Genomic DNA, 25,944 nt, shown 5'->3' with positions numbered 1-25,944 from the left:
CGGGAGGAGGGCGGGGCTTCCCAGGGAGGAAGACTGAGCTGCCCTTGGATGAGGGCAGAGCTGCCCCCGGGGGGGCGTGGCTTCCCCGGAGGGGGAGGGGCTTCCCCGGAGGAGGGCGGAGCTTCCACGAGGAAGGGCAGAGCTTCCCTGGAGGAGGGTGGGGCTGCCCTGGAGGAGGGCGGAGCTTCCCCTGGATGAGGGTGGAGCTTCCCAGAGGAGGGCGGAGCTTCCCAGAGGAGGGCGGGACTGCCCCTGGGGACCCGCCCGGGGTGCCTGTGCTCGGGGTGGGGCCTGGGTGGCCAGCTCCCCAGGCAGAGCCCACAGCCCCGCGCCCACCGGGCTCTGGGTCCTCCCTGGAGGCCTGGGGGGCAGCAGGCGTTGCGGACCATCAGGAGGGGAGGGTGGGGCCGGCTGGCTAGTCCCCGGCCCACGTGGCCCACGGCCTCCTCCTCCCCTCTCTCCACGGACACGGCATCTGCCCCACATCCCCCTCGGCACCGGGTCCAGAGCCTCTGCGTGGACAGAGCTGGGACCCCAGACGACCCCCAGGCACCACCTGCCCAGGCCTGCGGGGGGCGGCGGGGTGACCGTGTTTCCAGGCGAGGGCGGCAGCTGAGATGTCGGGGCTCGGGGACCGCCTTCTGCACAGGGAGGGAGCTGCCTGTCCCTGGTCCCCCCCTTCACCCCACTGCGCCTCCTGTCCCAGCGGGGTTCAGCCCTGCCGGAAGGCTGGGCTCTCCCGTCCTCCATGGAGGACACGGTGCACGGGTCTGAGCGCAGACTTGCCTGCTCCCCGCCCCCCCCCCCACGGCCACTCCCCATCATGCACTAAAGTGGGGCTCAATCTCTGATCTTACTGATTCACTCCAACCCAAGCATGTCAAACTCGCGGGCCGCGGGCCACATGTGGCCCGCCACAAATAGTTTTGCGGCCCAGCCCATATAACGGTGGGAGCAGTTACTATTATTTACAATCATGGAAGAAAATACGACTCCTGTCAGATCCAGAATCACTGACATTCCCCTGGGGGCAGTTTTAAAAGTGACCACTGCAAACAAGGCCCGCCCCCCCCCAGGTGGGAAAGATAGTAGCGGACAGAACACGCCAAGTGTCAGGAAGGAAACATGAATTTTATCCTCTCTCGTGTGCTTTTTTTTTTTTTTTTATTAAAGCCCGTGATCGGCAAACTGCGTCTCGCGAGCCAAATGCAGCTCTTTGGCCCCTTGAGTGTGGCTCTTGCTTAGCCTTACAGTGATGGCGAACCTATGACACACGTGTCAGAGGTGACACGCGAACTCATTTTTTTGGTTGATTTTTCTTTGTTCAATGGCATTTAAATATATAAAGTAAATATCAAAAATAGAAGTCTTTGTTTGACTATGGCTGCAGATATCAAACAATGTCTCTATGTGACACGGCACCAGAGTTAAGTTAGGGTTTTTCAAAATGCTGACACGCCGAGCTCGAAAGGTTCGCCATCACTGCCCTAGGAGCACCCTAATTAAGTTAATAACAATGTACCTACCTATACAGTGGGGCCTTGACTTACGAGTGTCCCGACTAACGAGTTTTTCGAGATACGAGCCGTCTCTCGGCCGATTTTTTGCTTTGAGTTGTGAGCTAAAATTCGGGTGACGAGCCAGCTTCAGATACCCCACCGCTAACTGGCGCAGCAAACGTCACAGTGAACGCCACCACATTGGCCCAGCATCACGTGTCTCACTTGTTCACTTTTTGATTTGACATACGAGTGATTTGAGTTACGAGCTCCGTCACGGAACGAATTAAACTCGTACGTCAAGGCCCCGCTGTATAGCTTAAGTTTTAAAAATGTGGCTCTCAAAAGAAATTTCAATCGTTGCACTGTTGATATTTGGCTCTGATGACTAATGAGTTGGCCGACCCCTCGACTTTTCAAAAGAAACCTCCGTTTCTGTGAGAATGGAGGCTTTTGTGATTTTGCAGCCCGCATCCGCTCACACCCTGTTTATTTGGCCCGTGTTAGCCCTTCCAGCGTGACGTGCTTGCTCCAACCCCACAAGTCCCCGGGTCAGTTCACCGCCCTGTGCCTCAATTTCCCCTCCTGTCAAGTTCAGAGGCGCGCGGGGTGCCTCTCACAGGTGCACGTGGGGGTGCAATCGGCTGACACACCCAAAGGGCTCAGAACAGCGCCTGCCGCCAGCGAGGGCTCGTCCAGGCGAGGGGCACGCTTAACCTGTTTGTTGTCGTTGCTGATCCTCACCCGGGGATGTTTTCCCCATTGATTTTTAGGGAGAGAGGAAGAGAGAGGGAGAGGCAGAGAGAAACATCGATGTGAGAGAGACACATGCAGGGCCGGGGCCTGGGAGGAACCTGCAACCCCGGTACGTGCCCTTGACCGGAATTGAACCTGGGACCCTTCGGTCCGCAGGCCGATGCTCTACCCACTGAGCCACACCGGCCGGGGCACTTTGAACGTGTTTTTAAACCTACGGGCAAATGGGGGCCCCCGAGAGGCACGGTGGCAGCGAGGGGAGGGCCGGTGTCCGCGCTGTGCTGGCTGACCCACGGCCAGGGTCATGCCAGCCCCCACCCGGCCAGCCTCTCTCCAATACATTTCCTCGCTGCCCTGGGCCTCGGACAACTCGGAGAGGAAGCGAGCCACCCCGTGGGGGAAAGTGAGGCTTGGCGAGGCGGTGGCGTGGGCAAGGCTGGCAGGAGCCCTGCGGATTACGTGGGTCACTTGGGGGCAGTTTTGGGGATCAGGGGCCCTAGGCCTGGGTTCTGAGTACATTCTCCTGGGGGGGGGGGAGACTCTAGACGTCGATGGCAGGTCTGTAGGGGTCCCAGAGGGGCTGTATTCGAACTGGAACTCCCCTGACCAGCCCCTTAGAAACCCCCTGGCCAGTCCCTTGGGACCCCCCCTTCACACCCTCCCCCCCAAGTCCCTGGGAACACGCTGTTACACTCTTACATCTGCCCTCTTCCTTTATAAGGAAAAAAGCGAACCGATACCCTGACCACAGCGCTTTTACGGGTTTTCCCCTCTTATAAAACGTACGTGTGCAACGGGCAACTCCCTCGTGTTTTGAAATTAACTTCTTTTTTTAAATTGTTTTATTGCTTCAAGTGTTACAAAGAGTATTACATATGCCTCCCCTTTTTTCTCTCTCTCTCCTTGACCCTCCCCTAGCCTCCCTTCCCCCCCAGTGTATTATGTCCATTGGTTACGCTTATCTGCATGCATTCAAGTCCTTGGGCTGATCTCTTACCCCTCCTGCCGCCCCCCCCCCCCACCCTCCCCGGCCTTCCCGCTGCAGTTTGACCGTCTGTCGGAGGCTGCTCTGCCTCTGTGTCTATTTTTGTTCATCAGTTTGTCATGGTCTTAATGATCCATAAATGACTGAGATCACGTGGTGTTTTTCTTTCATTGAAATTAACTTCTGACGCCAGAACGGGCCATGCTGGGGTTCTCAACAGCGACACCTTCTGGCCACTTCGGGGAACTGCAAGACCAAACCCCCGGGAGAGACCTGGGTGCTCCCAGGAGACACCCCGCTCCCACCCCCTCCTCCCATGCCCCCTCCCTCCTACGTCCCCCCATAAGGCGCACAGAGGTAGGGCCACACCTCCATGCATCTTAAAGGTGAAAATAGTGACACACACAGAAGTCGCCAGCTTCCCCGTGCCCATCTCCGTGCGCCATCCGTGGGCCCGCCGCGGCCTTGTCCTGCAGGACCAACGTGCGCAGCCCTCTCCATGCCCACCCGGGCCCGGGCAGGTGCCACGCGGGCTCTCAGCGCCCCCGGAAGCGACCTCGGAGACCACAGGTCCCCTCCTCCACGGGAAACCCTCCCGGGCATCCTCTGTGGGCGGGAGGTGGAGGTGTGCAGGCCCGGGCGGTGGTACCCGGGGACAGAGCACGCCAGGACACGTGGGGGTGTCACGGCTCAGGGGTGCAGCTGCCCCCGCGCGTGGACGCTGCAGACCCCCGTGCACGGGACAGCCCCGCACAGGCCAGAGCGCGCGAGGCTGGGCGCCGCGGGTGGGAGGGGTGTGGCACGTCTGGCTGGCCTGCCCGGAGCTGCCACTTGCGGGCTGTGTGACCCTGGGCTCAAGGTCACCTCCCTCCACAGCCAGGCGGGGCCGTGAGACAAGCCGTCCCGACTCTGGGACCACCGCTCCCTCCTCCGCGCCCCACCCCGCGGCTCTCCACCTGCTGCCTGGGAATCAGAGTCCCCGCAGGTCAATCCAGGGCCCAGCAGGATGGGCACCGCCACCCTGAACCCCGCAGCTGGGCGGCCGGTGCCCGCACCCCCTTCCTCCCCCCCAGAGGGCCAGGCCACGCAGGCTGAAGCCGCACCCGCTGGCCACGCATGTACCACCTCTGCCGTCCCTTCACCCACCAGGACACCCCGCCCACCACAGGTCCCCCTCAAAGAAGGCACAGATGGCCAGACGCCCGGGAGGACACGGGGATTTTGTCAGGAACGTTCCGGCCACGTGGGCGTTCCCAGCACTGCGCCAGTTTCCAAGGAAGGTAGCAAGAAAGAGAATCTGCTATTTAAAACTCATCACAAAATAACACGTGACTGGGGTCCCGGCCAGTGTTGCTCAGTGGGTAGCACGCCATCCTTCAAACTGAAGGGTCCTGGGTTCGATTCCCGTCAAGGGCATGTACCTTGGTTTCGGGCTTCGTCCCCAGTAGGGGGCGTGCAGGAGGCAGCCGATCGGTGTTTCTCTCTCATCGCTGTTTCTAACTCTCTAATCCCTCTCCCTTCTTCTCTATAAAAAAAAAATGAAAATATATTTAAAACAATCCTATATAATAAAAGGCTAATATGCAAATCGTCCCCTCGGGAGTTTGGCCACTGGCTATGACGTGCAATGACCACCAGGGGGCGGCGTGGAATGAAGGCAGGCACCAGCCAGCAGCCGGATGGGCCCTGATCACCAGCCAGGTCTAGGGACACTACCCGTGCACGAATTTTGTGCACCGGGCCTCTAGTAATAATTAATAATAATAATAATAATAATAATGACACGTGGCTGGTCAGGCAGAGCTCCTGCTGCTCCTAAGCCGGAGGCAGAACGGACAGGACAAGGGGACATGGTCAACCCCAAGGCTGGCCACGGCTCACAGCGGCCGCACGCTGGGATCTCAGGACACTGCCCGGAGCGGGAGGAAGCGGGCGGCCGAAGCTCAGAACAGTCCTCCCGCTTTATTGCAGACGCGCCTTCCAGGGACACGCAGGGGCCCGGTTCTGCCGCGTTTGGTCACCAACGAAGGGACCCGCGTGCCCCTTTCCTGGCTGAGCTATTCCCAGGACTGACTGTGTTCCAGACCCCGCACCACTAACTCAGTCATGGGCTATCGCTTTATTCCAAAACCTGCTCAGAGGGCTGGGAACCTGGGACAGCCCCCCACCCCCACCCCTTCCCCCGGGGGAGCGCGCCTGGGGTCACTGGGTCCCCGGGGCGGCCACCGGCTCCGGCTCCAGGGCGGGCGCGCGCTCCACGGGCGGCGTGGGCACGTCCAGCATGCTGGACGCCTCCTTCCTGGGGCTGCCGGTCACCAGCATCCAGTGGTTGCGCGGCCGCTCCACCCGGTGGGCGTCCAGGTGGGTGTGCGCGGCCACCTCCGCCTCCTTCCCGAAGTAGGTCCTGGGGCGGGAGAGAATGAGGGTGGGAACACGGAACCGGTAACACGGAACCGGTGCAGCTCCGGTGCCTTCCTGGCCCGGCAGATGCCACAGGGAGGGGGGTGGGGGAAGGGAGCTACAGCAAGCATGTCAAACTCGCGGCCCGCGGGCCACATGCGGCCCCCAACGAATATTTCTGCGGCCCGGCCAATGTAACGGTATGTAAGGAACGTTCTAATAAAATTTTCGTCACTTAATTTTTACAATGTCCTGTTGTACATCATTATGGGTAACGAGCTACAAGGTTCGCTAATGGCCGATGACTGTCATCGTGTTGCATTCGCGTCCCTCACGCGCCTCACGCGCAGGCGCACCGTCTCTCCCACTGACACCGGCAGCGAAGGTTCCGGCAGCCGGTGGCCACGTCCTCGGTCTGGGACTGACCTGCTTGGTGTGGCAACAGGAAATACCTCGCTTCCGGAGAACGAGAGAAATGGGTTTATCTGCGTGACGCTTATCCATGTGTGCAGGGACTCAGGGTCTGGTGAGTTCATGTCCAAGGAAAAGTATTAATTTTTATTAAAACGTTCTGTTACTTTATGTGAGCGATGACTCATTTATCTCAGCCCTTTGCATTCAGCACGTCTCCATCGAGATAAGCCTGCGTTTCTATGAAAACGGAAGCTTTTGTTCTTTTGCGGCCACGTCCACGCAACCGTGTTCATCTGGCCCGTGTCGGCCTCTGAGTGGGACACGCTTGCTCTAGGGTACAGCCTGTGCTGGAAGCTTCGCCCGTGGGCAGGGCTGGGGGTGGGGGGTCCCCACCGGGGCTCACACCTTCCCAGGACAGGCACTTGGGGATCCGAAGGGGCTGCCATGGGACCTTTCACACCCAGAAAGTCCCGGGTGACAACAGTTCATCACGCAAGGACTTTTATGCCTGTTGTCACACTCTGATCCAGGCTTCTTTGCTGATGCCCACAGCCCCGCCCACAGCCCCGCCCACAGTCCCGCCCACAGCCCAGTGTGACTGTGCCCCTGCCCTCAGCCCCGCCCACAGCCCCGCCCACAGCCCGGTGTGACTGTGCCCCTGACCACAGCCCCGCTCATAGCCCCGCCCATAGCCCCGCCCACAGCCCTGTGTGACTGTGCCCCTGCCCACAGCCCCGCCCACAGCCCCGCCCATAGCCCGCCCACAGCCCTGTGTGACTGTGCCCCTGCCCACAGCCCTGCCCACAGACTTGTGTAGCTGGGCACCGTCTGCCCACAGCCCCGCCCATATCCCCCGCCCACAGCCCTGTGTGGGTGTGCCCCTGCCCACGGCCCCACCCACAGCTCCGCCCACAGCCCCGCCCACAGCCGCATGTGGCTATGCCCCGCCCACAGCCGTGTGTGGCAAGGCCCGGCAACCCTGTACCTTAGGAAGAGATAGCGGTGGACCGCCAGTCCCCGGTTGGTGTGGCAGTGATTGATGAGGACTCTGGTGTTTGCCTTTGAAGATAAAGCAAGGGCGCCATTTGCAGCATGAGCTAAGGCCTCCCAGTTCCCACAAGCTAAAGTGTGTAAATGTACTACATGTTCATTTAAAATCTGTACATACTAGTATAGCCCTGGCCGGTGTGGCTCAGTGGATAGAGCGTCCGCCTGCGGACTCAAGGGTCCCGGGTTCGATTCCGGCCAAGGGCACAGGCCCGGGTTGCGGGCTCAATCCCCAGTGTGGGGCGTGCAGGAGGCAGCCGATCCATGATGCTCTCTCATCATGGATGTTTCCAACTCTCTCCCCCTCTCTCTGCTTCTCTGAAATCCATACAAATATATATATTTTTAAAAATCGCTGAAACCGGTTTGGCTCAGTGGATAGAGCGTCGGCCTGCGGACTGAAGGGTCCCAGGTTCGATTCTGGTCAGGGCATGTACCTGGGTTGCGGGCACATCCCCAGTGGGAGGTGTGCAGGAGGCAGCTGATCGATGTTTCTCTCTCATCGATGTTTCTGGCTCTCTATCCTTCTACCTTCCTCTCTGTAAAAAATCAATAAAATATATATTAAAAAAATTCACTAGTGTACCTTATTAATAAATAAATAAAAATAAAATACGTACATATATATGGGTAACCTAGAAGGCGAATCATGATAGAGTGATTAAAGACATTAAGGTAGAGACACAGATGCTAAAACATTACACGATCATTCAAAGTCATCTTAGAGAGACCATCTGACAACCTAAAATATGGTCAGGGATGTTATTTTTTTTAAATATATTTGTATTGATTTCAGAGAGGAAGAGAGGGAGAGAGAGAGAGAGAGAGAGAGAGAGAGAGAGAGAGAGAGAGAGAAGAATGGAGAAACACCGGCGCAGAATACTGCCACAGGGACAAAATCATGTCCTCCAAGCTTGAGGTACGAAGAAGGAGGAGGAGGAGGAGGAGGAGGAGGAGGAGGAGGAGGAGGAGGAGGAGGAGGAGGAGGAGGAGGAGGAGGAGGGAGGAAGGAGAGGAAGAGAGAAACAACATAAGCAACACCTAGCCCCCATGTCAGACAGCAGCGAATCGCCCCCCGGAACAGCTGGGGCTCCCACATGCACCCTCCCCACCTCCCCACGGGCACGGGGCTCACCGGGACGGGGAGGCCCTCCCACTCCAGGCGCAGCTCCGGGTCAGGGTGGGCGGCCTGCCAGCAGTTCAGGAAGGAGTCCGCGTCCGTCAGGAACACCTCCTGGAGCCAGGACATCTTGGCCGACCGCAGGAGCGTCCTGAGGTCGCTGGACAAGTACACCTGGGGAGGGCGGCAGGCAGAGGGGCCAGGTCACAGGGTGCGAGCACCTGGGGAAGACGGGGTCGCCGGCGGGCTGACGGCCAGGCTGCTCCAAGGCCCTGTTCAGAATCCCTGTTCTTTAAAAAAAAAAAAAAATACTTTCATTGATTTCAGAGAGGATGGGAGAGAGAGAGGGAGAGAGGGAGAGAGAGACAGACCTCAGTGAGGAGAGAGAATCGTGGACCGGCTGCCTCCTGCACGCCCCACACTGGGAATCGAGCCCACGACCCGGGCCTGTGCCCTGACCGGGAATCGAACTACCGTGACCTCTTGGTTCCTGGGACGATGCTTAACCACTGAGCCACACCAGCCGGGCTGGAATCCCTGCTCTCAAGGACTGACTGTACGAGGACACTCATTCTTCCTCCACCTCGAGTTCTGTATCACCTCGAACTGCTTGCTGTTCCTTCTTTGAATACGAAACTCAACCTCGCTCTGTGCCCATGCCTGTCCCCAATCCCCTCCTTTTTTGTAGGGCACTGGGCCTGTCTCGGTATTTATTTATTAGACACTGGAGGCCCGGTGCACGGATTCATGCACCGGTGGGGTGCCTCGAACCGGTGCACGACCGGGGCCGGAAAGGGGCCGCCGGAGGGCTCTGGGGCATGTCTGGCCCGTCTCACCCGATCCCGATCTGTCCCTGTGATTCCCACAGCCACACTCTCCTGTGAGTCAGATAACACTTGGGGATGCCCTGGCCACTTTAGCTCAGTGGATAGAGCGTCAGCCTGCCGACCGAAGGGTCCCGGGTTTGATTCCCATCAAGGACACATGCCTGGGTTGCGGGCTGGGTCCAATGTGCAGGAGGCAGCCAATCAATGAATCCCTCTCATCATGGATGTTTCTCTCTCTTTCTCAGACCCTAGCAGCAAGCTAACCTACCAGTCAGAGCGTCTGCCCCCTGGTGGTCAGTGCGCATCATAGCGGCAGGTCGAGCGGTCGAAGGCCGGAGGGGCACTCAGCATATTAGGCTTTTATTCTATAGGATGATGTTGTCGGAGGCTGGCTGTGAAGTGGAGCGCTCTCACAACCCTCCTTGCATCGTCATCCATTCCTCTGGAGGCCTACGCCCTCTGGAGTTGATGCTCACACGTGGAATTTATTTGGTCGGCCATCTGGCGGCCTGTGGCTGCCAGGAACCACGCCGTCCAGCCAATGAGTCCGAAACGCCGGTGCCTTTGTGAGCACCTTACGGACCCACCTTCGCCCTGAATCTGGGGGTCGTTTCTGCCTGTTTAGATGGGTTTCGTAGGCAGAGCTGTGCCCCGGGGACTAAGGGGAAGGCACAAAGGGGTTACTGTGCCCAAGTGGTTGGTTTCCTTAAAAAAATATATATATGTTATTGATTTCAGAGAGGAAGGGAGAGGAAGGGAGAGAGAGAGACATCCATGATGAGAGGGATTCATTGATGGGCTGTCTCCGGCACATTGGACCGAGCCCGCAACCCGGGGCATATTTAATGTCAGATCTAGCATTGGGGACATTAAATGATTCTTAGGTAACTCATTTAACGTACAGGTAAAGGCGTTCTGCATTTTTACTTTTGCCAGCTGCATGGAAAGTAAGGTTTTCGTCCTGGCCGGTGTGGCTCAGTGGATAGAGCGTCGGCCTGCGGACTGAAGGGTCCTGGGTTCGATTCCGGTCAAGGGCATGTACTTTGGTTGCGGGCACATCCCCAGTATGGGGTGTGCAGGAGGCAGCTGATCGACCATCGATGTTTCTAACTCTCTATCCCTGTCCCTTCCTCTCTGTAAAAAATCAATAAAATAGATTTAAAAAGAAAGAAAGTAAGGTTTTCTCCTGTTAAGGGTGTATGTCTGAACCCTGCAAAGTTGGGCCTTAGCCAATTGGCTCAGTGGAGAGGGTCGGCCTGCGGACTGAAGGGTCCTGGGTTCAATTCCGATCAAGGGCACATGCCAGGGTTGTGGACTCCATCCCCAGTGGGGGGCGTGCAGGAGGCAGCTGATGCATGATTCTCTCTCATTATTGATGTTTCTCTCTCTCTCTCTCTCTCTCTCTCTTCCTCTCTGAAATCAATAAATATATATTTTTTTAAAAATACCTGCAAAGTTGGGATCAAAGGGCTGGCCCCGAACGCCTGTACAAAGCTGCGGAGAGCCCTGACCGGTGTGGCTCAGTGGATAGAGCATCTGCCTGCGGACTGAAGGGTCCCGGGTTCGATTCCGGTCAAGGGCATGTACCTGGGTTGTGGGCATGTCCCCAGTAGGGGGTGTGCAGGAGGCGGCTGATCGAGGTTTCTCTCTCATCGATGTTTCTAACTCTCTCTCCCTCTCCCTCTCTGTAAAAAAAATCAATAATATATATATATATTTTTTAAAAAGCTGCGGAGACGCACCCCAGGCCCGCAGAGCTCCCTGTCCAGCTGAGAGGGAACCAGGCGCCCGCCCGGGGCCCAGAAGGCCGGCCCCACGTCCACACGCCACAGGGCGACTCACCATCTGGTCTTCGCACCCCAGGGTGATCCCCAGGCGGAAGCTCTGCCCGAACCGCAGGACCTGGCCGGTGGCCTCTCTGTCCGCCCTGTCGGGGGAGAGAACGCATCACTGACATGTTTCCGCGCGGGAACCATTCCGAGCTCCTCGTTTTGCGCGTGTGATTGTGCCAGCAAGCTTCCTGATCGTGTCTATGCACGTTCCCCGCCGGGGCTATGTCGCTAGGCACGCGCTGCCCATCCAGCGGGCACCCTGCTCTCCCACCCGCACCGCCCCCGCCTCCCCGCGTGGCCCCAGCGCACAGCGCCCCCGCGTGGCCAGCTGGAGTGCACCGAGCACGCAGGCCTCCTGCACGAAGGAGCTGGGTCAGGTGCAGCGAGGTCTTCTATTTATTTATTTTTAAATATATTTTATTGATTTTTTACAGAGAGGAAGGGAGAGCGATAGAGAGTTAGAAACATCGATGAGAGAGAAACATCCATCAGCTGCCTCCTGCACGCCCCCTACTGGGGATGTGCCCGCAACCAAGGTACCTGCCCTTGACCTGACTCGAACCCGGGGCCCTTGAGTCCACAGGCTGACGCTCTATCTACTGAGCCACACTGGTCAGGGCGAGGTCTTTTTTATTTATTTCTTTTTTAAACTGGAAGTTGAGGTTTATTTTTAATATATTTTATTGATATATTACAATTGACATATTGATATCTTACCAAATATATTATTGATATATTTTTACAGAGAGGAAGGGAGAGGGAGAGGGAGTTAGAACCATCGATGAGGGAGAAGCATCGATCGGCTGCCTCCTGCACGCTCTCTACTGGGGATGTGCCCGCAACCCAGGTCCGTGCCCTTGACCGGAATCGAACCCTGGACCCTTCAGTCTGAAGGCTGATGCTCTATCCACTGAGCAACACCGGCCAGGGCACGGAGAGGTCTTTAGAGAAACCAAGGCCACGCATTGGTAGCACTTCATGCTATCTTCCCTCTAAATCCTCCAGGAAACTTCGAGGTTCAGGCCAATGACCTGGATTCAAACCTGGCCAGTGTGGCCCAGTGGATAGCGCGTCGGCCTGCAGACCGAAGGGTCCCAGGTTCGATTCTGGTCAAGGGCATGTACCTGGGTTGCAGGCTCCTCCCTGGCCCGGGCCCAGTCAGGGCGTGTGCAGGAGACAACTCATCGATGTGTTTCTCTCACATGACGTTTCTCTCTGTCTCTCCCGCTCTCTTCCGCTCTCGATAAAAAAAAAATAAATAAAGCTAATAGAAAAATATCCCTGGGTGAGGATTAAAAATAAATAAGTAGCCCTCACCGGTGTGGCTCAGTGGATAGAGCGTCGGCCTGCAGACTGAAAGGTCCCGGGTTCGATTCCGGTCAAGGGCATGTACCTTGGTTTCGGGCACATCCCCAGTGGGGGGCGTGCAAGAGGCAGCTGATCGATGTTTCTCTCTCATCGATGTTTCTAACTCTCTATCCTTCTCCCTTCCTCTCTGTAAAAAATCAATAGAATATATTTTAAAAAAATAAATAAGTAAATAAATACACACAAAGGCAACTTAAAATAAATACATTACCTGTATTCAAAAATAAATCTAAATTCAAGATTTGGAGTCTATATTCCTGTAATATAAACGTGCCTATCAAAATTTAGCAACAAAGTAAAGGAATAGTTTTTTAAGATATATTTTTATTGATGTCAGAGAGGAAGGGAGAGAGAGAGAAACATCAGTGATGAGAGAGAATCATGGATCGGCCGCCTCCTGCACGCCCCCCACTGGGGATCGAGCCCGCAACCCGGGCCTGTGCCCTGACCGGGAATCGAACCGTGATATAGGGGACAATGAATTTTAAAACAGCAAACCCCCGTGGGGTGCCACCTTGCATGCAGTGACATATGTCTGGTGTGAACAATCACATTAAAAACATGGCAACATTAAAAGCACTGAAAGCCCTCAATTTTGCTCCAAGCCCTAAGGAGGGGCTAGGAAACCCCACTTTGCTTCTAAACTGAAGATGAATTTCACCGTCCGGATCCAATGCTTCTGAATGGAGCCTTTTGAATGGAACTCGAGTGGCAAGTGACCCTGATGGTTAAGGTCCAAGGAGCAGCAAAGGCCCCTTGGCTGTCACTGTCCAGGGAACAAAGCAAGAACGTCCGCAGGACCGCCGCCTCCAGGCAGCCCGCCGGCTCCCACCCCGGGACGGCCTGAAGCGGCAAGGGAAGCAGACGCGTATGATGTCATGTGTGGCGTCCTCACCTCAACACGGTGAAGGTGTTCCTGCCAACGGGGGACCTGGTGGGCGATGCGCTCAGGCCGCAGGGCAGCTCGAACCGGTCACTCAGGTGGGCTGTGATCTCGTCCGGAGTCAGGCACAGGCTGAGGTCTCCGGTGAGGAACCGGTCGGCCTGGGCCTCGGGGTGGTCGGGGTTCACCAGCATCACGCTGTCCCCGAAGTGCACGTAGCCGTCCTCCGTCACCGAGAGCTGCATCTGCGGTGGGAATCAGCGTGTTTCTATTTATTTCTCTTTTTAAAAGTATATTTTATTGATTTTTTTACAGAGAGGAAGGGAGAGGGATAGAGAGCTAGAAATATCGATGAGAGAGAAACATCGATCAGCTGCCTCCTGCACACCCTCCACTGGGGATGTGCCCGCAACCAAGGTACATGCCCTTGACCGGAATTGAACCTGGGACCCTTCAGTCCGCAGGCCGACGCTCTATCCACTGAGCCACACCGGTTAGGGCCCTATTTATTTCTTTAAAAAATATATTGTTATTGCTTTCAGAGAGGAGGAGAGAGGGAAAGGGAGAGAGAGAGAGACATCTATGAGGAGAGAGAATCATGGAGCAGCTGCCTCCTGCACAGCCCCACACTGGGGATGGAGCCCGCCACCCAGGCATGTGCCCTTGGCCAGAATCGAACCTGGGACCCTTCAGTCCACAGGCCAACGCTCTGGAGCAGGGGCAGGCAAACTTTTTGACTCGAGGGCCACAATGGGTTCTTAAACTGGACCGGAGGCCGGAACAAAAGCATGGATGGAGTGTTTGTGTGAACTAATATAAATTCAAAGTAAACATCGTTACATAAAAGGGTACGGTCTCTTTTTTTTTTAGTTTTATTCATTTCAAATGGGCCGGATCCGGCCCGCGGGCTGTAGTTTGCCCACGGCTGCTCTAGACACTGAGCCACACTGGCTAGGGTAACATGAAATTTTTTAAATACTTTTTTGAAGAGAGGAAGAGAGAGGGAGAGAGAAATAGAAACATTCGTGATGTGCCCTAACCGGTTTGGCTCAGTGGGTAGAGCGTCGGCCTGCAGACTGAAGGGTCCCAGGTTTCATTACAGTCAAGGGCATGTACCTTGGTTGCAGGCTCCGGCCCCAGTGGGGGGTGTGCAAGAGGCAGCTGATCGATGTTTCTCTCTCATCGATGTTTCTAACTCTCTCTCCCTCTCCCTTCCTCTCTGTAAAAAATCAATAAAAAAAAAAATCCATGATGAGCAAGCATCATGGATTGGCCGCCTCCTGCACGCCCCCCACTGGGGATGGAGCCCGCAACCCGGGCATGTGCCCTGACCGGGAATCAAGCCTGGGACCCTTCAGTCCGCAGGCTGACGCTCTATCCACTGAGCCAAACTGGCTAGGGCAACAGTGAATATTTTAAAATACAGTGGGGCCTTGACTTACGAGTTTAATTCGTTCTGAGACCGAGCTCATTAAGGAGCGTGTTAACTCAAATTACTCTGTCAACTCAATGCAAAAAATCGTCCGAGAGACAGCTGGTACTCAAAAAACTCGTTAGTGGGGACACTCGTAGGTCAACGCCCCACTGTATTTTTTTTTTAGAGAGGAAGGGAGAGGGAGAGAGAGAGAGAGAAGCATCAATGAAGAGAGAGAATCATTGATTGGCTGCCTCCTCCTGCACGTCCCCTATTGGGGATCAAGCCCGAAACCCAGGCATGTGCCCTGACCGGTACATCGAACCATGACCTCCTGGTTCAGGGGTCGATGCTCAACCACTGAGCCACACAGGCTGGACTTAACGCCGGTTAACATAACAGCAAATTTCCCTCGTGTGTCTGAAATCCTAGGGACATTGAAACCTCGTGGTGTTCAGATCGGAAAGGAACAACTGGTATTTCCCAAACGATAACGCGTTTCTGGAATTCTGGCTGGTTTAACACAGACTCGCGGTGGATGGGAAAGAACGTTTGAATTTAAAATTACCGGCCGCAGAAGATGGCTCTTTAGTCTTCTGTTCCTCTGTATGAACAGCTGTCCCTTCTCCCTCTTCTCTAAGAAGTCTTTCATGATCTCCTGGTGAGGGGAAAAAACACACACACACACGAATGAAAACCCAGAGACACTCGTAGCTTTCAGGTCAGAAGTGAAAAAAAAAAAAAAAATTGGAGAACAGAAAAAAAGAAACCTGGGCATCATGGGAAAAATGTTTGCAGCACTATTTTAATACTAGAGGCCCGGTGCACGAAATTCATACAAGGGGGCTCGGCCCTCGCAGCCCCAGCTTCGCCTGGGAGGTCACCCAGAAGGACTCCCGGAAGGTTGTCTGGCTGTCCGGTCTAATTCGCACATGACGCTTTTATTAGTATAGATTTTCATTTCGGGGTAACAGTGTTTAGGAAAATGGCAAAGATTCGAAAAGGGAAACGTCACCTAGAATTACTCCAGCCGGCGGCAGGCGGGAATAACACGGGGAGGCCCTAACCGGTGTGGCTCAGTGGACAGAGCATCTGCCTGCAGACTGAAGGGTCCCAGGTTCGATTCCGGCCAAGGGCATGTGCCTTGGTTGCGGGCACATCCCCAGTAGGGTGTGTGCAGGAGGCAGCTGATGGATGTTTCTCTCTCATCGATGTTTCTAACTCTCTATCCCTCTCCCTTCCTTATAAAATATATTTTAAAAACAAACAAAAAAAAGAGTAACATGGGGAGGCCACGTGTCCCCCACTAAGGTCCCCCTGATGATATGATGATTGACACTGGACGTCCCTGTCCCCATGCCCCAACAACAAGTCTGATACACGGACGGTCCAGGGCCTTGTCAGGACATCATAGGAGAATCCAAGGCAGAGCGTGGACGGTCAGTAGTAGGGACCCCGCGGGGGCACTCGGGTGGGTGTGTGTGACAGGTGGGCATATGGGGGGGCGGGTTCCTGTTTAGAGCCCGCCTCCTCGCCATCCGCACCCGGGACCGCAGCCTCTGGGACTATAAGAGTCCAGGGAACAGAGGGAAAGTAACTCAGAAGAGCTCTCTAGACCAGGGGTGGGCAACCCCTGGCACGCGTGCCAAACAGGGCACGCCAGTAACTTTCGCTGGCGCGCGAAACCCTCTCTTGTAATCTTCCGTTTACAATTGTGAGTCTTTGCTCTCAGAGATGGATTTTGTTAAGTCTCGTAACAGGAGGAGCCTGACGGATGACAGTGGTAGCGCGTGCATATCTCTGAAGGTCACGAAATAGAAACCTGATGTAAAATCTGTCATCAGTGATGCAGCCGCCAGAGTCCCACTGATACTATCACACGGAGCCATAAAGATTTCTGTCGGACTGTCCGTGTGCAGGTAGACGTTAAAAAATAAATGTATTTTTCATCATCATAGACTGTTTTTGTCACTCGAATGAGTTTTATTATTTCTTCAAGGTTCTTCAGATGCGTACACCTTAAGAGATAGCAAGTCGGCGTAACATGTTCTCCAAAAGTTAGGGTTGGCATGCAGAAGAATTTTGAGACAGAGATTTTGCTGGTTTTGGCGCGCACTCACAAAAAGGTTGCCCACCCCTGTCCTAGATTAAGGAGAAGGCGCAGGTGGGGAGGGGGTAGTTAGGGTGGGGTGGGGTGGGGTGGGGATGGGGTGGGGATGGGGTGGGGATGGGGTGGGATGGGGTGGGATGGGTGGGGTGGGGTGGGGTGGGGTTGGGGGTTGAGGGAGGGCTTGAGCGTCAAGGCAGCTTGAGAAACCAAGGGACCCAAAGGAAGAGCGAATCAAAGGGCACAGGCCTGGGGTAGCAGAGCCTCAGGTGAGATTCCTGGGTGGTCAGAGAGGGTGGGACTGTAGCGGGACTCCGGGGTGTGCCAGGGGCGAAAGGAAACGGGGTGTTCAGAGTCCAGGGGGTCTGAGGGCGGGCCGGGGACTGGGGGGGGGGGGCCTGAGACACCCGGCCACATCTATCTGCACCTCCTCCAGGTAGATGTCCTCGTTCCAGTTGCCCATCCGCACCCCGGGACCGTACATGTTCCGCGCCATCGCCTTCCCAGGGGCTGCTGCTGCCGCTGCTGCGTTAGCGTCCCCGTCGCCATGACGACCCGCCTCGCAGCGCTGATTGGCCAAGGCGTGGACCCCGCCGGCCAATGAGAGGCAGCGGCCCCGCCCCGGAGCTGTTCTGCCCCGCCCCTCCCGCTGCCACCCCCTGGGGTTCCTGCAGGTAACGGCACAGCCCGCGGCGGGAGGAAAGGCTGGGGCCCCTGCGGCTTCTTTTCTTTCTTCTTTTCTTTTTTTTTTAAATTTTATTTTATTGTTTAAAGTATTACAAATAGTAATAGTGCCTCTGTCTCCTTTTTTCCCCGTTGACTTTCCCCCGGCCTCCCCTACACCCCCACGCCCCGCACACGCCATCATCCCCCCCACACACGCACACCCAATGTCTTTTTGAAAAATATATATATTTCATTGATTTTTTACAGAGAGGAAGGGAGGGGGACAGAGAGTTAGAAACATCGATGAGAGAGAAACATCGATCAGCTGCCTCCTGCACGCCCCCCACTGGGGATGCGCCTGCAACCCAGGTACATGCCCTTGACGGGAATCGAACCCGGGACCCTTCAGTAAGCAGACCGACGCTCTATCCACTGAGCCACACCGGTCAGGGCTCACCTTCCTTTCGTAAGAGAGGCTTCCTGGGTAGGAGGCTTTGGGTCACAGTCTTTTCTTTCAACACGTGACATACGCTACCCGCCTGCCTTCCCGGGGTCCCCTTGTAAACCTACTGGGTGTCTCACACCGGCTCTTGCAGTTCCCAAAATGTTCTCTTTGCCTTTCATCATTCTGACTCCGGTCTGGGACGATCTCTTCGCATTTATCCTACTTGGAATCCGTTGACCTTCCCGGGCGTGTGAGTTCATGGTTTTATTTTCATCAAATGTGGGATTTGCTATCGTTCCTCTGACTATTTTTTCTGTCCCTTCCCGTCTCTCTTCTCTTTCTGAGACTCCAATTACATGTGTGTTGTACTTGTGTCCCCGTTCCTCTAGGTCTGCGTTCGTGTTCCTTCCTTCTTCTTTCTCTCTGTTATTCAAATGGCACGATTTCTATGCAGGTTTTACAATTTTTTAAAAAAACGGAACATTCTGGATAATATATTGTGCCGAGTCTGCATACGGATTGCCTCACCCTGGTGCCTGTGTGTTTGCTTGTCTGCTGAGCCATCTGGCTAATGAGCTCAGCTGAATGGTTAGGTAAGGTCTGTTCCCCAACAGTGTGTACCCTCCGACGCCCCCATCCAGGGGAGAAGCTGTGAGCATGCTCAGAGCCCCCTGGCCCCCTAACCCAGTGGTTCTCAACCTTCTGGCCCTTTAAATACAGTTCCTCATGTTGTGACCCCGAACCATAAAATTATTTGCGGTGCTACTTCATCACTGTCATGTTGCTCCTGTGATGAATCGTCATGTAAATATCTGATAGGCAGGATGGCCTCAGGCGACCCCTGTGAAAGGGTCGTTCGACCGCCAAAGGGGTCGTGACCCACAGGTTGAGAACCGCTGCTAACTGGATCCAGTGATAAAAATCACATAGAGAAGGATCTCACAGGTGGATTTAAAATCCAGGTGATCATAACAAAATGATTGACAAACATGTAGGGAGTTCTTTAAAAGCATATTTTACTAATTGTTGAAATCATAAAACAGTTATTTCGTTGTAACTATAGAAAATTTTACATTTACATCCCTCAGAAAACCTCAAACCTCAGATGAAGACAGGAATGCACTCGTATATTGCTGGTCACTGAGTCATGAGCTCAGTTTTGTAGCAACTAGAGGCCCGGTGCATGAATTCGTGCTCCAGTGGGATCCCTCAGCCTGGCCTGTGGGATCGGGCCAAAACCGGCTCTCCGACATCCCCCCAGGGGTCCCAGATTGCAAGAGGGCACAAGCCAGGCCGAGGGACCCCACAATGGTGGTCAGTGCACATCATAGCGATTGGTTGACTGGTCAACTGTCTGCCCCCTGGTGGTCAGTGCATGTAATAGCGAGCAGTTGAGCGGCCTTAGCACATCATTAGCATATTACGCTTTGATTGGTTGAACGGCCGACCAGTCGACCAAACGCTTTGCATATTAGGCCTTTATTATAGAGCTGTGGTTCTCAACCTTGGCTGCACATTAGAATCACCTAGGAATCATTTTAAAATCCTGATTTCTGGGCCTCATTCTCCAGAAATTCTGTTTCTTTGTGATGGGGTGGGGCCACAACACGAGTCACAAAGACACAGAATTTCCGGAGGATGAGGCCCAGAAGACAGGATTTTAAAAAGATTCCCAGGTGATTCTAATGTGCAGCCAAGGTTGAGAACCACTGGTATAGAAGGTATGATCTTGAAATCAGGCTGTGAGTCCCTTCCCTCTGCAGTTATGATTTTGACATAAGCCAGGTATAGGCTGGAAACCTTACTTGCCTGGGACTTTTTCCCTGACTTATTTGAGGCTCTCGGAAAAGTTTAATTGGAGCCTTTTTTACTTCCTTGTGCAACCTCTGGCAGGAAAAGCCAAGGAAATACTTGGACAGAATCGTTTTAGGAGAGAGAAGTGGGACAAAGTTCAGATGTTGGGAAAGAGAAATGAAAGCTACAACCATAGAGGCAGGACCTTCCCAGGTGCTGGAACCCAGCTCACCGTCCTCAGCGGGTGACCCAGAGGATGAGTCATCACAGTGCAGGAAAGAAAGAAAAAAAGGGGGAGCCTGGCTGGTGTTGCTCAGTGGGTAGCGCGTTGGCCTGTTCACTGAAGGGTCCCGGGTTCGATTCCAGATCAGGGCACATGGCCGGGTTGCAGGCCCAATCCCCAGTAGGGGGCGTGAGGAGGCAGCCGATCCATGATTCTCTCTCGTCATGGATGTTTCTCTCTCTCTCTCTTCCTCTCCCTTCCTCTCTGACATCAATAAAAATATTTTTTTAAGAAAAAAGAAAGAAAAAGAAAAGAAATGGCCCTGAAACTCCTCTCCCTCAGTTTGTGTCAGTGTTGTCTGAGCTCAGGACCTTCGTTGATGAACATGAGCTGCCGGGGGGGGGGGGGTAGGGGGGTGCTTTTCCAACCAGTCTGTGATGTGTTAGTCAATGGAGAGAGGAAGAGTTCTGTGGTCCATACGCCTGGGAAATGCTGGCTCTCGGCTTCGTATTGGGGCCATCTTCATAAGGGCATGCATTATTATTATTTTTAATGTTTGTATTTAGTTATTGTTATTGATTTCAGAGAGGAAGGGAGAAGGAGAGAGCTAGAAACATCCATGATGAGAGAGAACCATTAATTGACTGCCTCCTGCACGCCCCATGCTGGGGATGGAGTCTGCAACCCAAGCCTGTGCCCTTGACCTGGGAATTGAACCCGTGACCCTTCGGTCCGCAGGCCGATGCTCTATCCACTGAGCCACCCTGCCAGGGCCCCATTGATTTTTAAAGAAAAGAGAAGGGAGCTGGAGAGACAGAGAGAGAGAAACATCGATGCGAGAGAGACGCATCAATTGGTTTACCAGGGCCAGGGACAGAGCCTGCCGCCAATATAGCCAACATATGTGCCCGTTCATGCCCTGGACCGGAATAGAACCCGGGACCCTTTGGTCGCCGGCTGACGCTCTATCCACTGAGCCACACCAGCCAGGGCAACAATAAGCTTCTGACTCCGCAGCCAGGCACGTGCCCAGAGCCCAGCAAGTACCCCCACCCCCAGGGCAGACACACCCCCTCCGACTGCCCTGGGCCTCCCGCAGTCCATCCGGGACTCCAGCAGGCTCACCCCCAGGCCACGGGCCTGCATGCACCCTGCAGTCCTGGTGGGAGGAGTGCTCTGGCTTTTGTGGCTTCAGACCACGAAGATTATGGGGATTGCGGGCTCCATCCCCAGCAGGGGGCGGGCCGGAGGCAGCCGATCTATGATTCTCTCTCATCACTGATGTTTCTATCTCTCCCCCTCTCCCTCCCTCTCATCTGTACGAATAAAAGGGTAATATGCTAATTCGACGGGGAGACCGGATGTGTTTCTGGACAAAGCCATGGTGGCCTGGCCGAGGCAGATGCAGATGGGGGGGAGCAGGCCGGCGGGTGGGGGCAGTTGGGGGCAAGCAGGCCAGTGGGAGGGGGCAGTTGGGGGCAAGCAGGCTGGTGGGGGTGTGGGGGGGAAGTTAGGTGTGATCAGATTGGAAGGGGGGCAGTTGGGGGCGAGCAGGCCAGCCGGGGGGGGGGGCGCAGTTAGGTATGATCAGACTGGAAGGGGGGGGCAGTTGGGGGTGATCAGGCTGGCATGCAGAGTGGTTAGGGTCAATCAGGCAGGCAGGCAGGTGAACAGTTAGGAGCCAGGGGTCTCGGATTGCTAGAGGGATGTCCGACTGCCAGTAAACCAGCAGTTGGACATCCCCTGAGGGCTCCCAGATTGGAGAGGGTGCAGGCCGGCTGAGGGATACCCCACCCCGTGCACGAATTTCATGCACCAGGCCACTAGGCTACACGAATAAAAGACAAAGATGCTAATTGACCGTACCTTCGCTAAGCCCATCAGCCAATCAGAAGAGTATGCAAAGTAACCCAACAAAGATGGCCGTTAAATTTGCATACTGCAGGCAGGGTGGCACAGCACGAGCCACCGCCTGCCCGCCACCATCCGGGCGTGCCATCTGCCACCCGGGGAACGGGCCTAAGCCAGCAGGTGGTCATCCCCCGAGGGGTCCCAGACTGTGAGAGGGCACAGGTCTGGCTGAGGGAACCCCCCACCCCCCTCCAGGGCACAAATTTTCATGCACTGGGCCTCTAGTCTTTAATAATAAAAGTGCAATATGCTAATTAGACTGAGTGTCCTCCCAGACAAAGCAGGGGCTGCGAGGGAAGCCTGGGTCCTGGGTGCCAGCGGCCGGAGGGAGGCCGGTGCCGGCAGCCAGGGGTAGGAAGGACACGAATTTTGTGAATTGAGCCTCTAGTAAATAAATAAAAATATATTAAAAATAGAGAGAGAGAGAGAGAGAGAGAGAGAGAGAGAGCCTGTTTCTGCTCAGATTCCTCCAGCACCTCCCTTGGTAACGGTTTGCAGCTGTCACACAGTCACGTGGCCAGATTCTCACCGCACCCCTAATCTCCTCCAGGAAGAGTGTGCAGACCAGGCCGGTCCCCATCTCTCTGTGGGCGAGCTGGAGCCCACGCCTGGGCAATGGCGCCCCCGTGTGGCAGGTCCGGGTACAGCACTTTCCCTGAAAGAGGAAGGTCATGAGATGACCTGGGGCTCCAGGCGGGAGCCCCCAGCTTGCCAGGGGGTGTCTGCTCCCAAAGCCAATGGCGAGTGGGGCTTCTAGAACTTTCTGTGCCATCCCTGCTGGGTGGTAAACGCCGAGGCGAAGAGCCAGGCAAGTATCAGAAGCCGGTCAGGCCCCTGTCTGCGGCTCCCGGCACATCCCATCCCAGGAGACCCCAATGGGCCGAGGTTTCCCACGGCGACGCCCCTATAGCCCTGGATGTCCTATGGGACGCTTCTCCACGTGACTCCTCCTCATTCATCAAGGACACCCCCCCGCCCCCCCCCGGTACCCCCCATCCAGGGCCATCTGCCTCAGCAGCACCTCCAGCTGCATTGAGCCAGCCGCCCGCCCTGGTTCTCACGGAGCCCCCCATCTTCCCTGAAAACCCTCTGTTAATGTAAAAACCATGGAAACCTGTAAAGAATTTTTGGGAGTTTATTTGAGCCAAACTGTCGACAGTTGCCGGGAAGCAGAACCTCAACGGATTGGGATAAAGCTCCGGAGAATGGGGTTCCATCTGTGTTTATGCGTTGCAATCAAAGGAGGGACGTAGGTGGGTGACATGAGATCCATTGGGGATGGATCAGGGAGGCGGGAGCAAGCAAAGCGGGGAACCCCTGGGATTGGATAAAAGGTAAAATGATGGACACACGCTTAGGTGGGTGCGGGGACAATGAACATGACAGTGAGGGGATCTATGGTCTCTGTCCTGCGCCCAGCACATCAGGCTGTGCCCCGAGGGGTCCGGGAAAAGGGACGTTCCCAGGCACCCAGACATTTCAGGATGTGTTACCACAGAGGCAAAAAGACAGACAGGCTCCGTGAAGGCACAGGCTGCCCTTGTCAGGGAAGACGCCGGCCTAGGAGGTGACCCCACCACCACTGCTTCTAGTTCAAGTTTAACGTCAGACCCTCCTGTGTGGTGACCTGAGGTCTCTGAGTCTGCAAGGCCGCCCGCGGGCCCCCCCTGAGCTGTTGGGTCAGCACGTGGCCCCTTTCGTCCACAGCTCAAACCTAACATGAAAAATTAGAGTCCTTACTCCCTCATGATTGGGGGGCACCGTGAACTGACCCCCCTCCGTGTGTTTTAACCTTTCCAAAGTCCTGGACTGGAAATGTGTCAGGCTCAGACATAAGACATTTGGGAAGAGTCTATATATATAAAAGGCTAAGTGACCGACCATCTGTCCGACTGCCCGTCCGACCGTCCAACCATCCGGTACATACGACGCACACTATAATTTAAAAATAAACGTTGACTTGTGCATGCGCGGTTCCTATAAAGCTCTCGCTGGCGCCAATCTGGGAAGATATGACTGACGGTGCGCTCATCCTTAATACGCCCAAACAACTACGGCACCAACGATCGCAATTTGTCTTCTCATGCTGAGGGTTTTGCCGGTAATTTTCCTTCATCTCTGACACTTCTATTATAGAGAAAGGGCGCAGAGCGACATTAAAATTTTTCCTTGAATTAATTTCCTTTCGGTGTGCGCGAATCGTGCATGGGGGCGCCAGTTCCTTTATATGGCTGCTCGGTGTGTGTTCTCCAAAGGCCGTCATTCCGGAACGTCCCACAGAAGGTCCGACGTGTGTCCGACCCCTTGGCATGGCCCCAGGCCCCTCCTGGGACAGAACCTCGCCCCTGCGGCTCCGGCTTCCCTCTCTGTCCTTCGTACCAGAGGCCTCGCTGCCCAGGGCAGAGCTACCTCCCCTCGCCCCTCCTGCCGCCCCCGGGAGAGGGAACCAGCCCCCTGAGACGGGCGTCTGCCTGACCTCACACACTGGCCGGCACAGTCAGGAGCTGGGAACAGGGCTCAACAATAGAATTTCCAGAAGGCTGGACGCGGCCGCTCCGCCCAGGCCCACGCACAGCCGTGCCCACCGTACCCCTCGCACTCATGACCTGCCGGAGATGCCAGGTCCCAGGGCACCTCCCTTCCTGTTCTTGACCGGGGACGGGCACCCACCACGTCTCACAGGACGAGGTGCCGTGACCTGCAGCCCAGCTCTGCCTGGCGATTGCCCCCCTCGCTTACAAAAGGAAGGCTACGCGGACCCTAAGTTTGAGATGGAAAGTGGCCCGGGTCGGGTGTGTTCAGGAAAAACAAAGGCGTGAGAATTCTCTCTCCTCCAAGCTGGGGTCACCTCCTCCCTGAGTTAGTGACATGGGCGCAGTCGGCCGTCTTCTCCCTTGGGCAACTGAGAGAAGGCGCTGCCTGCACTCGGGACAAGCCAGCCGGGGACCCACAGACACCCCCAGAGCACGGCCAACGTAAACCTCTTCTTGTGAAGAATGAGCCCTGGCCGGTGTGGCTCAGTGGATAGAGCGTCGGCCTGTGGACAGAAGGGTCCCGGGTTCGATTCTGGTCAAGCGCATGTGCCCCGGTGGCAGGCTCCTCCCCGGCCCGGGCCCTGGTCGGGGCGCGTGCAGGAGGCGACCGATCCGTGTGTCTCTCTCACATCAATGTTTCCCTCTGTCTCTCCCTCTCCCTTCCACTCTCTCTAGAAATCAATGAGAAAATATCCTCAGGGGAGGGTTTAAAAAAAAAGAAAAAAGAATGAGAATTCCTCAGAGATAGAAAGTGGAGGCGTTTTTATTTCAAGGATAAAGGGAGATGACCATAATCGCAGAGGCGACGGTGCCGATGGAACGTCACAGGAGAAGGAGGGACACAGCTGGCCACTCCTCGTCTAGTCCTATTAGTAAACGCCTAACATGCAAATCGGCTAAATGGATGATCAACCGGTCGCTATGATGCGCACTGACCACCAGGGGCCAGACGCTCAATGCAGGAGCTGCCCCCTGGTGGTCAGTGCGCTCCCACAGGGGGAGCACCGCTCAGCCAGAAGCCGGGCTCATGGCTGGCGAGCGCAGCGGTGGTGGCGGGACCCTCTCCCACCTCCGTGGCAGGCGGACATCCCCCGAGGGCTCCCGGACTGCGAGAGGGTGCAGAACGGACTGAGGGAACCCCCGTCCCGCCACCCCGAGTGCATGAATTTCATGCACTGGGCCTCTAGTCATTATAAAAGCTGTGAAAATGTATATCTTACACAGACACTGACATCATTTTAACATACAGCTAAGGTAAAATAATTACTGTGAATGTAGTGACAAAAGAATGCCCTGCTAAATAATTCTAGGAGAAATGAATAATAATAAGCATTGAACTATGACAAATCACAGATTAGGAGTCAATAATATTACAGTAACTACATACAATGACAGATGAGGAGTGGTCTTACTGTGGTGATCACTCTGTAAGGTAAATGCCGAATCTCTACGTTGTACACCCGAAACGAATATGATATTGCATGTCCGCTGTCATTAAAAATACATGTTGAGCCCTAACTGGTGTGGCTCAGTGGATAGAGCGTCGGCCTGCAGACTGAAGGGTCCCGGGTTCGATTCCCGGTCAGGGCACAGGCCCGGGTTGCGGGCCCCATCCCCAGTGTGGGACGTGCAGGAGGCAGCCAGTCCATGATTCTCATCACTGATGTTTCTCTCTCTCTCTCCCTTTCCTTCCTCTCTGAAATCAATCAAAATATATTT

General features: G+C 55.3%; 1 protein-coding gene across 1 annotated transcript; it reads right to left on the bottom strand.

Annotated features, from left to right (window-relative positions):
* Positions 1-5,184: 5,184 nt before the first annotated feature.
* Positions 5,185-17,442, bottom strand: CFAP161 (cilia and flagella associated protein 161). Its single transcript, XM_081114958.1, has 7 exons — positions 17,080-17,442; positions 15,114-15,203; positions 13,144-13,376; positions 10,891-10,975; positions 8,237-8,395; positions 7,040-7,113; positions 5,185-5,644 (listed from the first exon to the last, which is right to left on the bottom strand). The coding sequence occupies exons 1-7, from the start codon at positions 17,146-17,148 to the stop codon at positions 5,443-5,445; spliced, it is 912 nt and encodes a 303-aa protein (XP_080971084.1). The 5' UTR covers positions 17,149-17,442; the 3' UTR covers positions 5,185-5,442.
* Between the last annotated feature and the right edge of the window lie 8,502 nt (positions 17,443-25,944).

The sequence above is a fragment of the Myotis nattereri genome (assembly GCF_964212035.1).
Source record: "Myotis nattereri genome assembly, chromosome: 21".
Lineage (NCBI taxonomy): Eukaryota > Metazoa > Chordata > Mammalia > Chiroptera > Vespertilionidae > Myotis > Myotis nattereri.
This window is presented reverse-complemented; position numbering and strand designations above follow the sequence as displayed.

Excerpts from the sequence above, each read along its gene's own strand:
- CFAP161 (XM_081114958.1), bottom strand. The coding sequence starts at position 17,148 with ATGGCGCGGAACATGTACGGTCCCGGGGTGCGGATGGGCAACTGGAAC. Across the intron at positions 8,396-10,890 it reads TGGGGTGCGAAGACCAGATG|GTGTACTTGTCCAGCGACCT; the intron begins GTGAGTCGCCCT and ends CGCCCTCCCCAG. Across the intron at positions 5,645-7,039 it reads CACCGCTATCTCTTCCTAAG|GACCTACTTCGGGAAGGAGG; the intron begins GTACAGGGTTGC and ends CTCCCGCCCCAG.